This window comes from Galleria mellonella, unplaced genomic scaffold (genome assembly GCF_026898425.1).
Source record: "Galleria mellonella isolate WM207_F2 unplaced genomic scaffold, CSIRO_AGI_GalMel_v1 utg803, whole genome shotgun sequence".
NCBI classification, from domain to species: domain Eukaryota; kingdom Metazoa; phylum Arthropoda; class Insecta; order Lepidoptera; family Pyralidae; genus Galleria; species Galleria mellonella.
The window spans coordinates 130,475-145,938 of NW_026442160.1; the positions used below are offsets into that span (position 1 = coordinate 130,475).

The window sequence follows — 15,464 nt, forward strand, 5'->3', positions numbered from 1 at the left end:
TTTATTCTCCACCCACCCTCACCAATCCAGAATTTAATGAAGGTAAATAAAAAAAAAAAAAAAAATACTGCTCATAACTGCACACAAGGCAGGAACACTACTATAGTATAAAATTCCACAAAAACGGTATCTTACATATCCCTACGTGCAACTTGACGTCTGGTGAAGGCCAAAGCTCCCCTAGCCGACTTCATCGGGGCCGCCGCGGCTTTCGTGTTTATTTCTTTTGTTGGATACTGTGTACTTAACAGACGAAACTCACTCATTTGTTCGATCTTGCGACGCGTCTTATTAGATAATAATATTACGATTTTGCCATCAGAAGTCCAACAGTTCTTAATTCCAAAATGTGCTCTGGCTGCCTTAAATGTGTCATACCTTGATTTTGTCAAGAATTCAGACATCGTGACCTGCGTCCCCTTTAAAAGAGTCTTACTTTTCCAAACTTGACTACGGATAGCATAACTCATAAAACGCACCAATATAGGCCTTGCTTTAGTTTGCCCAAAACCAAGCCGATGAACAACAGATATATTAGTGATACAATCTGACGTCATTTTTAATTGTTCCGTGAAGACTTTTGTAACCAAAGTTTTAGCATCTTCATCTGTATTTTCGGGAATACCATGCAATAATAAGACCTTTCTTCTAGAGGACATTTCATGACGGTCCAGACTTATCAGCATAAGCTCCATTTGGTTTTTCAACATTGCAACTGATTTCCAAATAAGCTGCTTAAAATCATAGAACTCACGTGTCAAGGTTTCGAGATTTGGCTGCGAGGGTTTGGATGTTTGCTGCTCCTGAATATTTCGCTCCATTTGCTCCATCCGCGAGTTAAATAAGTCAACAATGGCCTCCATGTTAGAACTCAATTTTGCATACAGATCCATATTAATAGTATCAAGCTTTCTTCTTTTCTTTTCTTTTTGAAAGTGAGAGTATTTAGGGAATTAATAATCCAAAGTGTTACAGAGCTAGTAAATTACACAATTCCTTGTTTAAAACATAGAATAGATAAAATTAAACTATATAAATAATTAAAATATTACGGACCTAGTTAACTTTTTCAAAATTAATTTTCGAAAATAAATTTAAATGATTGGAATTTTATCGGAGGTATTTAAAATAAATTTTGTTCGTTTTATTTAGGGGAGTTCGTTGTTTATTATTTGTTGAAAATACATTTCAATTTCTATAGCTAATCACGAATATGGGTAGCTAAATATATTTTTAACAAACTGACTGGACAGATGTCGTTCTAAAGTTAAAATTTTATATTGGTAAAAAAAACAAATCAGGGGTTTTTATATTTTTCCAAGATATGTTTTCAATTTTTTCTCTTTATAAGAATATTCCTCAAACTTCAAATGAATCATCATCATCATCATATCAGCTATTAACTGTCCACTGCTAAACATAGGCCTCCGCCATAAACTACCATAAAAACAGTGTTAAGCCCCCTGCATCCTATTATGTTTTGAAATATTTATTCGAAAAATTATTAAATGAGATTTGTTAAATTAAGAAAATTGTTTCAACATTTGTATTTAGCAACAAACATAACGATTCACTTTTTAGATAGATAACTAGCTTTTAACCGCGACTTCGTATGCGTGATTGGGAAAAGAAGCCTTCCTTTTTTTACAACAGGGGGGCAAACGAGCATGCGGCTCATCTGATGGTAAGTGACTACCGCCGCCCATGATCACCCACAACACTAACGGCATTGCAGGTATGCTGCGGCCTTTTAAAAAGGAATATGCTCTTTTCTGTCTTCCCGCTTCCATATGGTATGTGTATACCAAATTTGATAGTGACTGGTTAAGCCGTTAAGGCGCTATAAAGTAAAAACAAACAAACTCACGTTCACATTTATAATATTAGTAACGATTGTGTATAGTCTATACATATATACTAGTAGTTTCCTTCTGTTTTACTCATGCGAATTTCTTATCTACTGTTCCTATGGGACTTTCCAGAAAGCTATTCTTAATATTGCCACCATGGTTATAAATCTCCTGCCTCCCTGCCCACTCATGTGTGTGCCAAGCATCTGTGCTTGTATAGTTATATTTCGGCATTGTTGTGTATGTACTCATAGCTATACGTATACGTGTGTGGCTACGTAAACCACGACCTTGAGACTTGTCATTTAATAAAACAGTGCAATACGAACCCGTGTACGATTCACTTGTCCGCAAACTTATCATGTATGAAGAATGTATGTATGAAGTATGAAAGCAGTGAAATTACTGGAAATATGCGTTTTATACTTTCATGTGCACAATATATAATGCAATCGAACGCTTTTATACTTCACTGTGGATATCCAAGTTATCGTGAAATGAAATTCCTTTGTAGTCTAATTTAAGAAATTGGCTTCGAAATTTTTTTATTATTCCAAGCTTTTATTTAAGCTGCCTGCATATTAGTTAGTCAAATCATACAAACTAAATTTGAATTAAATTATAATAAATGATTAAGACATAATTTGTGGCCTTAAAAACCTTATAAGTTTGTTTTAAAAAAAATCCAGTGTCCAAGTATTCTGTATCCAAGTGACTAGTGTCCGAATGTCTGAGTGTACGATGTCCGAGTGTCTGATATTCCAGTGACATTCCAATTTCGAAATCTAAATGTTAAAAAATCGGTTCCGAGTTTGCTCATAAAAAATATGCGCATTTAATTTTCTCATAAAATTTTTGAAGAATTTCTATAGGTGAGTAGGAAGTAATGTGGACAGGTACCCAGGAACATGGGGTTATTCACACATATTTAATATTCTTATACGTATACACTACAGTCGCACAGTTGCCGCCACGATCTTACAGGTGTTCTACGATATCGTCGTGAAACGTGCACGTCCAAAATTATAATCTGAAGAGCAGCGCAGACAAACACACGCATACACACATAAATACACATACACATAATACACCCTCAAAATTGCCGCGATGATCTTTGAGAGCCTAGGTCTGCTACGGAAATACAGTTATGGAAGTTGTTATCGTACGGAATGCTTAAAAGCGTCTTCGTACTAATGCATACATTTTGCTCTCCCATTGTATCGTGACGGTAAAATCGTACGATATCGTGAAGTTTCACGGAAAAATATAAAAACGCCCAAATGTATAGATTTTTATCTCCTATTGTATCATGGGAGTAAAATCGTACGACATCGTGAAGTTCTATGGAAAGTATAAAACGCCCAATGGGTACAGAGCCTTTTAGTACTCAGAAATATAACGCAAAAGGAGTATCATGGGCATTACTACTGTTACATTTCGTAATGTCTATAGCGTATAGTCGATTTTAATAACATTTTCGATTCGGTTAGCCCTTAAAATTTTACTAAATTCCTGCTCCGAAGGCCAAGTACTTTTTGAATTTTCGAATGTACTTAATGAATAAACAGTATTTCTCTTCTAATTTACACAATACTCTATTTAAAACTATATAAATGTACAAATTATATTTCAATGTATTGAAATGCAGTGGACAAATACAATCTCAAGTGAGTATTTGGAGTCAAAGTCGCCGCAACAGGTTGGTAGCATTGTCAAACACGCGGGGACATGTGGGCAAACATGAATGGTTGCATTCGAAATTCAATATTTGTAATAGTACAGTCGAAGGAAAAAGCGTTAAGCTTCCTTTTTGAATACTACAGAAAAGTTGCCTTCGAAATTTAATATTTTAAATACCTTACATATAAAAGGAAAAATGCTTTCTTTTTTTAAATACTTTATAAAAAAAAATATTAGAAAGAGTAAAATGGGTCAAATGCGAGATATTGTTTTGAACGTTACAAAACGTACGATGGTAGATGAAAAATGTGTATTTACTTTGTTAATACAAATTAATTATAAAACGACAATTATTGAAGCAAAATTTAATCCTACTAATAATATAAATTAAATGTTTGAATTCGAAATGCATTTGAAGTTCGAAAAACCTCATAAGTAGAGATAGATTATATAAAAATAAAAACAGTAACAGATTTTATAAAAAAAAAAAAAAACAAATGACAACTCACAAGTAAAGGTAAAGAAACTCAACACTTGATAAATTATTATAAGTAAATAAAAACATAAACTGTAAACTCTTGGAAAACAAAAATATAATACACATTTATTATTTACTTTAAAATTATAATATTAACAAGATTTGAAATGTCAATTGAACGTGACAATACAACTGATAGTATCTTACCGAACAAGACAATATGACAGGTGCGTGCGGATTGTTTTTGAGCACGTCTCGAGGTCAACGCACTTGATTGTGTTAACCGATCGATAATAGATCTTATATCGAAGAGATAAACATTAATTGCGATGAACAGAAATCGATTACTGCATTTAAAGTTTCTTAATTAAACTCTTTCTGTTTTAAGGAGCAAAAAGTATTTATCTCAAGTGAGCACCGATAAACAGCTGCTCACGCTGTGCTGCTCGCGACGCAGCCGTGAATCGCGCTCATAAATAAGGGCTCCTGTTGAGATCGAACCATAACGGGCAATCTCGAAGTTAAATACATGAATAAACGTGATATTAATTATTGACACCTACTAAAACTAGTTTATACCCACCCGCGTCTTCGTGTGACCGCGATATATCGATTGGCCGGGATAAATAGTATCCTATGTCCTTCATCCCAAATAGATTTTTTTTTATACGACTCAGAATGGCAAACAAGCCGACGGTCCACTTGATGGAAAGTGGTAACCGTCGCTTCTAAACATGAGCAGTACCATGGACATAACACAGTATACTGATTCGCCCATGATACCCCCCGTATGATGCGTTGCCATTCCTGAGGACTCAGGTGTTATTCCTCTGTATCCAGTAAATTCACGTCATAGCCCACCCTTCAAACCGAAACACAGCCATGCAAACACAACTGCTTCATGGTTGAAATAGTACCATACCATACAAAATCAGCCGGTAACTGTCCATTACTGAGAGCATAGATTGCTGTAAGGAACGGTCCTGAACCACCTGCATCCACTAACCCCCTACAATGCCTTTGAGTTCGTCGCTCCATATTCGACATTCTACACTACATTTGCCTGTAAGGGGTCGCAACTCAAAAATCCTTCCTCTTTATCAGTTGACGGTTCTTCGAGTTATATGAACATATTGAAATGTAATATAGAAGTTATGGATTCAAACCTTGTCCATTTCAAAATTCTTGTAGTACATCAAAATATAATGTTTTTTTTTCATATTTTAATAATATCTCCATTCATTTCTTCCTTTAAGCGCATAGCACTGAAGGATAATAGAAGTTCATGTACGTAGCAAAAAATTACATGCCTTCAATATCGCACCCGCCTTCCGCGAGATATGAACTAAGAAACACGTTCTGTTGCTGGATTACATTTTGATTGAAGTTGCGTTTTGGGGGGAAGGGATTGTTAGTAATGGGGTGATTAGTCCCCGTTGCTATTAATGTACCTTATCAAGTCGATCTCCACGCGGTTCACCCTGGAAACTATCGTGACTAATTTATCGTTGAATTCGTCATGATAGGCTAATTGACCTGTCTTTTCATCCTCACCTATCACCTCTCACTGGTACCCCGCCAATGTATACCGATAGCACCCATTACAAAAAAAAACCTTGCGTTTTCAAATGAACAAGAGTTTTGTATTAATATCTGATATTTCTTAGCTCGTGTTTAAAAGAACAGTATTACCAGAGGGAGAGCTTCCACAAATGTGTTATGTGTGAGATTTTTTTTAAAGGATGATAATTTAATAAAACTTTATTTCTATTGCAAAAAAATACTGCTTGTATTATGACTATGTTTCGATTTGAAAAGTAGGATATGGCAGTGAAATTACATGATGCGGATGCATACTTTAAACCCTCAGAAACGGAAACGTATGAGAGCTAACGTTATACATATATTAATTTTAAAATGGCAATTCAGTGGTAGTTCCTATATATATTGTGGTTATGGAGACAGATACTGTTTATTGTTTCTTCAAAAAAAAATTACAACAGTAAACTTATTATAAATACAAACAATTACAACAAAAGATTACACTGAGAAAACAATGGGCGGCCTTATCGCTAACTGCGGACAAAGCCACTGGAAACAACAAGTACCTACTCGTATGTACATAACGATTGATATTAATATAAAACAGAGACGGACGCTCTCATCTTAACCGCAAACCTGTATTTTGTTGGCACAATAAGTACTGAGATTCCGTAATTTTGTTTTTAGAGGTCCAACTGGGGTCGATGACCTTCCGATAGTCAATTATTTGATTTCATTAAAGCTTATCTCGGCACCGCTCAAAGTGCTCAATTTCGAAGGCAATTTCGCACTATCCGTTATGTTCTGTGGGCGAACACAAAATGGGCCTTATTGTTGAAGCATTAAGAATTAATAATGTAACAGCAACTATGTTTCAAAACTGTAGGTGCATTATCATTGACGAGATTTGTCTAATAGAGAATATTCGAATGGTATTTAGGGATTATTATGGTGCGAGATTGCAATAGACTCAAAAGCTTCGAGTAACGGTCAAATAAAATAATAGAGGATGTATAAGAAATTCGAAATTCAAAAATAGTATAATAACCTTTTTTCAATGGGTGGCATAGTTCGAAATAAAAAAATAATACAATATCAACAGGTATATAAAAAATATATTTAAAAAAATAATCAACATGAATTTGTTTTTTTTTTGTTCGTTTTTCCTTCTTCATCTACGTTTAACTTTAAAATTTGGCACAAACGGGCTATATGGAATAGAGAGGGCTACTTTTTATTCTGATTGACATAAAGAATTACGCGGATGAAAAAATATGGAATAGAGAGCTACTTTTTAGTCACATATAAATATATCCCGGTCTTTTTTATGAAAAAAAAGTTACAACTCTCATATAGCTATTGAACTGCTTTGTCTGTTTCTTTTTAGTTAAACTCTCAATTTAAAAAAAAAGTGACAAAACAATGTAATAGTTACAGATTTTTATATTTTATGAATACGGGGATTATTATTGTAGATGGAAAAAATATTTTTAAATTTCTTTTGTTTTACATAACTTGCAATGAGAAACAAGTTGACGACGCACCTGATGGAAAGTGTAAATGTCGCCTGTGGATATGAACAGTATCTGCTAAATTATTATGAGAGGCTCGGATAAATTGAGATATTTAGGGGAATAAAAGTTGGAAAAATTCGTAAATAAGTCAGAAAATTGTATTCTTTTTTTAAATATACGTAAATTATGATTTTCTGAAAATTCTTCCAAAATTTTTTTTGAGTACTCGCAGGCACAGTGCGGTTTCAGAGGATTTTGCTCCCGTGAACACTTAGGTTGTGATCAATGATCTTCCTGTCACGGCTTTTCCTAGAGACTAGCATTCTTAAAAAAGGGCATGTTAAGGTTTCAATCAATAAGGTTCTTTAAAAAGGACGTATTAAGATTTCTTAAGGGTCAGCAACGCGCGGTTGGTTGCCCTGGTGTTACAGGCATTCATAGGCTACGGTAACCATCAGACGGGCCGTATGCTTGTTTGTGATCATAGTAGTAATTTTTTTTTATTTATTTAATTAGTTTAAACCTATAAGAAGGTTACCACTTAGAATCACTTGTTTGTCATCATAGTATAACTTTTTTATTTATTTGTTTAGTTTAAACCTATTTCTTATAGGTTTAAACTAAAGTTACTAGGTTACCATTTTCAATCAGCTTGTCCGCTATAACAAATCGTACAAAAACAACTCGATCACATTTATTTGATTATTACGTTAAAGAACACAATTGAAATTACGACATTGCTCGCAATCCTACTTCGGTTATCAAATGTATTTCAGTTATAATTCAATTCGTTGACTTCAATTTCCCTCTTTCGAAATGAACGGGAAAAAATTTGAATTTTTCCCGTGCGCTCGCTCTTCAAATGATAAGCAATTTAAAATTATTGAGGTCTTTGTTAAAATGCTATCATTATTCTGAGTGAAAAGAGGATTGCTTAAAGAGCCATCCAGCCGTACGTCATTTGTGCGTGTAATAAAAGATTTGGGACTATCGATTCAGAATACGCAAGACCAAGAATATTATATTACTATTTCTACCTTTATCTATCCACTGCTAGACATAAACCGTTCCCATAAGGGGAGTTTTGCCAGTAGCCACCATGCTTGGCCGGCGGGTTGGCAACCGAAATTAGGCTTTTAAATATATTTTAAGAGGGACGCTACTGCCCATCCCTCGCCCTCTCTTAGTCGCCTCTTACGACACCCACGGGAAAGGAAAAGATGGTCCATTCTATGCCGGGAAACACTCGGCTACGAAACACTGGCACAAAGAATATACCAACTAATAACTGCATAAGTAAAAAATATGCCCCATTTAGATAAATATAAAAAAAAATACAAAAAAAATATATGTTTTAAAAAAGAATAAGTTTTTTTTTGTTTTTATCGCACTCTATAAAAAAATCGAAATTTTGGATCGCTTTGGATCGTTTAATGTATTGTAATTAAATAGAAAAACAGTGTTTCCGTAATATATTACATATTTTAACCTATCAATGCATTTATTTTTATTTCTGTGTGCACCTAAAAATATTGAAAAAAATCACAACTGTTAAATAGCAAAATTATGCATTTTCTGCAAGCTTTTTTTTTTTGACTTGAAAATTTTTAATTTTCGATTTACACGTTTTTCTCAGGAACGTATCTACCGTGTAAATCGGGGGATAGGTGTATGTAAAAAAGACTAAGTACTCATAAAAAACTCCTTATTTATTGATGTCGACTAAAAGTATTAAATTTAATTCTTACCGAACAATGTTTTAAAAGTAATTTTCTTTTTTTTTTTCTCTGGAAGATACCCAAGAATAATTAATTATAAAGCTCAACAAACTGCCAAAGTTAGTTGTGAAAATAATCTATTAGTGACATATCTCAGTCAAAAATACTCGTATAATAAATTGATTCGTTGTGTATTTATACGATTAAATATAATGTAATTAATTATGTATAAATTTAAGTTTGTCTAGTTCGTTTGATCAACATTTGAAAATTTTATCAACATTGTACACCGCTCTACCCGATGACATTGATGCTCCTTCTCACTTCGGGTTTGCTGGAAGATAACTCTAAGAGTTAAGCTCGCCTTTGTACAATTGTTTACCTCTGTTATATTTTTATTTATAATTAATATGTACAATAAAGTATTAAATAAAAAGATTGATTCGTTTATTTAATGCACGAATTGCTGTCTCGTGATAGAAACAGTTTATTTTAATCGCCAAAACGATGAATGAATGAATGAGTATACTTTATTTGCATTATACAATATAGGGAATAAGCAAGGTAATTAATAAATCATTATATCAGCCAATATAATGATATATAAATGATATATAAAGATATATATTCTTTATTGCACTGAAACATACAGTAACAACAATAAGTTAATAACAATGTTAGCAAAGGCGAACTTATCTTTAAAAGAGATTTCTTCCAGTCAACCTAATCATCATCATCGTGCTTTTAACTGTCACTGCTGGACATAAGCCTCCCTCTTGTGTGTGTGTGTGTGGAGGGGGGGGGGGGGGGAAGCAGTTGTCACGCTTGATAATGATGATTTCTTTACTAATTTTCATACAAAGTTGTTAAAAAAAAACAGTATTTTAGTTATAAAAACGTAACAAAACAAATCGCCAAAACACATTGGGAAGTTTAATAATTAGTACTTATAATATAAGAAATGTTTATGTATTTATATAAAACTGTATACAAGAGCACTTCTTTGTGTTTATTGGCTACTTTATTTTGAGATCCTTTAGCGTCAACAACCTCTATATTCCGGGAGCCAAAAGGACCTTTTCGTTTCATCTTATTTGTTATCAGGCATTCCGGGTGTTGGCAAAAACAGATAACGTTTCTAACCGTAAAATTTCTTTGCACGATATTAATTTTGTCACATCTGATGATGCTTTTATTTATAAGACTGCTTTTTTACTAGAGAGAGACTTTGTACCAGTCTGCATGAGTACCTCTGTCCCACGCACCTTTCTTGATTTGACTTGATAATTGTTTGAGAATTGTTTTTTTCTTTTTTTATTATTCTATAATCATAATAATTTCTAAGTTAAATTTGTATGCTTATTTAAGCAATAACTTAGATTTGCATGCCTACAATTTTAAGGCAATTAAACAGATGCCAAAAAGTTTTGTCACATGGCCCCATGTCTGTTTAAAGCAAATAAATATTTCATTTCATTTCAATTGATTTCATTTCATTTCTACCATGAAGCAACTGTTAGCATGGCTGTGTTTCAGACTGAATGGTACAATGCCAGTGAAGTTACAGTAACTTTTTTTATACCCACCTGCTGGTAAGCGGTTACCGTAGCCTATCAACGCCTGCAATACCACGGGCATTACGCACGCATTGCTGACCCTGAAGAAACTTCTTCATCCCTTTTTTGAAGAACTCCATGCTGTAGTTTTTTGAAAGAACCTCGACAGAAAGCTCATTCCATAATCTGAGCGTTCGCGTAATGTACGCGATGTAATGTAGGCTCTAAGATATGGGGGTGAACTCCTTGCCAATAGCGAGCCATACGTAATTATAGTAACTTAAGGGATACCGCATAACGGGTACAATTGGCATGGCAGTATACTCTGTGATGACCATGGTACTCTTGATGTCTACAAGTGATGATGACCACTTTCTAGTAGAGGCCGTCAGTCTACGAGTATATTCCATTTCAAGATTCTAGAAAAATAATTCTTTCTCTATTTATATGCAACGATAACATTCGAATCGAGAAATCGCCAAGTGACCATCGAGTGGCTGTCGTGAACAGGTACTTCGTTTCCTGACAACGTCGATACTTCTACAGAATGACGCTTATTGTACAAGCGATAGCGATTTTTTTTTCCTTTCTCTTCTTCATATAGAAGAAGGTTAACTCCCTCACACGGGCTTTAATCGAATGTGATTATTATTACTGTCCACTTAAAAAACTAAACAAACAATTGAACAAATTATTGAGTGTTACGGTTTGTACTCCCAAATTTTTTCTCAAGTTTCCTTCGTAAATTTTAGCTCAAATATCTGACAGCTACTGTTATTATTATAAATAAATTATTAATTTATTACTACAAATACAATCATAATGTTTTGAATTTATTATTATTATAAAATATAAATAAATAAATACATTTATTGGAATAGAATTGAAATCCTCACTATTTACATTTTCACGTCCGTCTTCGGACACAGAGGCCCGCTAACGTTTACCATTAGCATGGGCGGAGTTACAATTCTATTATCATTCATTTAAGAAAACCATCAAAAATCATGTGCCTTCACGAGGTATTCTAGAAGCTGACGCATCGGGTCATATGTTTTTTTTTATATAACTTAGAATGGCAAACAAGCTGACGGCCCACCAGATGGAAAGTGGTAACCGTCGCCTATAGACATGAGCAGTACCATGGACATAACAGAGTATACTGTTTCACCCATGATACCCCCCATGTGTAAATATTAAATATATATATATATATATATATATATATATGATATATAATTAATTTTTTTAAACCACTTTCATCTCGTACCTTACGCCGTTGTACGCAGACACAATCGACGTTTCCAACTAGCTCTGCCTCGCAATTCCACTTCCCGAACGTTCTCTATTGTTTGTGTATCTATGTTTTATCTAGAGAGGCATTGTATGATCGTAAAGTAGACGAATTGTGCCATTTACACACGTCAAGTTTACACGTTTTGTTACACCGTCAATGTTATTTTACGAGATAAATTATATTCTGAGGTTGTTTCAAGTTTTCCGTAAATAAAGAGAGAGAGAGAGAGAGCGAATATAATATAAAATACAGTCGAGACTTTTGTAACCCGGACGCAAAAATGGGGTGTTATAAGTTTGACGTGCCTGTCTTTGGCATCATAGCTCCGAAACTAATGGGCCGATTATGATGTGGTTTTTCTTTTGTTTGAAAGCTGACGTGATCGAGATGATTCTCAGCTATAATTTACAAAGATCTGTACAGGCGTTTAAAGATTATCAGTTCTATTTATAGATTTGTGTTGGACCTATATTTTAAATTCTGAATAAATTTATTGTTATTTGTATTATTGAGATCTGTGAACAAAAGAGGTCTGACCTGTCACCGTTACTAGACAATGCTTAATTGCGGTCCGGAGATCGTAAAATAAAATCTCAGATTAAACCTTTGAAATTATTGTTACTAGCTTCGTTTTTCGAAGGGCACGAAACAGTGTAGTCATATAATATATATATATATATATATATATATATATATATATATATATATATATATATATATATATATATATATATATATATATATATATATATATATATAGAGGTGGACAGAAAGTACCGAGTTCGCCATCTAAGTTGCATAAAAAACCCTTGAATTTATTCACTTATATATTTAATGGATATATAATATATACATATAGGTTATTTATAATAATTAATTACGATTAATGTAAACTTATGATGATTCTTGTAATATAGTGTAAAGTAGTGTAATAAAATTTTTACTATACATTGGACGACATACGTTTTATTTATTTATTTTTATTTATTAATTCTTTGTAATATAGTCATTACGAAAAATGGTTTTGTACAAAAATCTAACTTAATACTATATTAAAATTCCCTCCCACTCAACATTTAGCAAAACAGAAATGTAAATGTAACATTATGGTCGAAATAAATAATATATTATTGTTATTATTATTCAATAAACAATACGTATTCGACACAGAAGCAGACTTCGTTGTAAACGAGCCATTTGATATCCTTATAACAAACAAAGGCGAACATCACACATAATATAGTGCGTCATTTACTAATAACGAATTGAGCGGACGCTTCCAGTGAGCGGAATGAGCGAAGCGGACGCAACAAACGTAAATTGCGGACGCTCGTTTTCGCAGATCATTACGACCCAAACTGCCGGGTACAATGTTTCTTGATGGCAAAAATTGTAGGGTTTGCTCTTATGTATTAAACGTTATGTTTATAGTAGAAACATGGTGGGTTATTAATTAAATAATTAGTCAAACGTGAGTAGAACTCGCTTCTCATGAAGTCGGTACCGTTGTCAGCAAAATTAATAAAAAAGAATTGGCTTTTTAAAAGTAACTATTATATACTTTTTCCTATTCAGTATTTTTTTATACAACTTAGAATGGCAAACAAGCTGACGGCCCACCTGATGGAAAAAGGTAATTGTCGCCTATAAACATGAGCAGTACCATGGACATAACATAGGTATACTGTTTCGCCCATGATACCCCCTATGCGTTGCCATTCCTGAGGACTCAGGTGTTATTCCTCTGTACCCTGTAAGTTCACGCCATAACCCACCCTTCAAACTGAAACACAGCCATACAAACACAACTGCTTCACGGTAGAAACACGAATGGAACAGAGGTACCCAAGCAAATGACTTTTGTACAAAGTCTCCCTCCGGTACCAGTATTATTGTGTTCTTATTATTAAACTACAATTCAATTTTTTATAAAAAAAAATTATCAACATGGAATGCACGATTTTTCATTGTTTATATTTTAATACAAAATAATCGCTTTTCGTTTACGTTTGGACGCCACCCTGAAATGAACCTTTCATTTATAAATTCAGTAAACTAGTAAACGTGCCTGCCTGTCAACTGCAATTAACAGTTTGTGTGATAACTTTTTTTTCCACGAATTAACTTTTTTTTAATCATATAACAAATCCTAACAAACTACCCATTTATTTACTTATTCTTTATTGCGCAATAAAACTTTGGACAAATGGCGAGCTTAATGCCATATGGCATTCTCTATCAGCTAACCATTGGGTGAAAACAGAAAGCGTATGAAGGGCAGTTGTGGGGAAAAATATGTGACATAATTAAAGTAACATACTGAAATAATTATACATATTTTATAAGAAATATACATATAAGACAAAAACATTACTTATAAAATGTATGGTTATACTAATATATGTACATAAAATTCTACCACTTGTATTTTTTTTAAAGAGTAAAAGGGTAAGTATGGAATAGTAACTTGAATAATAAATGTCGATAATTAACTATGTATTAAACAGTTGCCGTATGGTCCCGCCCTAGAATAGAACCATCCCTTCCTTTCCCATAGGTCTTGTACGTGTAACTAAGGAAACTTAATGGTCGAGAAATGAACAGCAGCGTCCTTCTTAAAACATCATGAAAGTCTAACTGTGGTTGCTTATCCGCCTGTCAAACGTGGCAACTACTTGCAAAACCTTCTAAGGGGGAAGTTTAAGTTCAGCAATGGACAGTTAAAGGCTAACCATCATATTACCATACTATATATATTAAAATTTTGCATGCCAATGGCATTTTGGCAAAACACGCCTGTTCCTAACATATTATTACTACCATCTGTATACCGTGTTTTTCAGCAAATATATTATATTATTATTAACGTGATAATGATGAAATTACAATCAAAGTCAATTATGATAGTTGTCAAGTACAAATAGTTATTTCAATATGAATATTAACGTTGTTTATAACTTCAATAAAAGCTAATGAATATTACAATCAAGACAGAATTAATTCAATTTCGCTAGTTCCCTTCAAAGTTCAGTAACAGCCGGTCAAAATGGTTATTCTAAACGTTTAATTTGATTAAAAAAGTAATTAAATAATTCAGCTTTGAATTATAATCGTGTTTCAACTGTGAAGCAGTTGTGTTTGCATAGCTGTGTTTCGGTTTGAAGGGTGGGATATGGCGTGAATTTACTGGGTACAGAGGAATAACATATGAATCCTCAGGAATGGCAACGCTTGGGGGTATCATGGGCGAAACAGTATACTCTGTTATGTCCATGGTACTGCTCATGTCTATAGGCAACGGTTACCACTTTCCATCAGGTGGGCCGTCAGCTTGTTTGCCATTTTAAGTTGTATAAAAAAAAATACTTATATTAAGTTAGTTAAGTTTTAATATGTTTTAGTTGTTAAGCCATCACATTGTGTGAGATCTATGTGTATACTTGAATCGTGCTATATGTATCGAATCAGAATGAATAAATAAATTATTATTAAATTATTAAAAAAATATTATTAAATTAAATTATTATATTGTTGACAAATTATTTCAACTACCCACTCCCACGACTTAGTCTACATGAATCTGTTATTAATCTTTTCCGTGGGAATTTCTAGAAACCTCATCAGTAATAAAAAAAATACATTCACGGCTATAATCTCTGTAGCGTATTCAGATACATTTTTAAAGCATATTATAATCCAACGTGACAAAGGATGAGCATGTCATTCGAATTTGGTTTGTTGTCAGTGTATTATATTACCGGGAAGTAAGTACCGAAAATGTTTAAATTGTCACATTGTGATTTTTTTTTAATAATTTATATATTATATT

The 15,464-nt window shown here is 33.3% G+C and overlaps 2 protein-coding genes across 2 annotated transcripts in view; both read right to left on the reverse strand.

Moving 5' to 3' along the window:
- Positions 1-15,464, reverse strand: part of LOC113522757 (uncharacterized) — a 216,739-nt gene that overhangs the window by 72,959 nt on the left and 128,316 nt on the right. The window lies entirely within an intron of this gene.
- Positions 83-1,002, reverse strand: LOC128202240 (uncharacterized). Its single transcript, XM_052901827.1, has one exon. The coding sequence runs from the start codon at positions 891-893 to the stop codon at positions 132-134; it is 762 nt and encodes a 253-aa protein (XP_052757787.1). The 5' UTR covers positions 894-1,002; the 3' UTR covers positions 83-131.

Bases quoted from the DNA above. Each gene is read 5' to 3' on its own strand.
- LOC128202240 (XM_052901827.1), bottom strand. From the start codon at position 893: ATGGATCTGTATGCAAAATTGAGTTCTAACATGGAGGCCATTGTTGAC.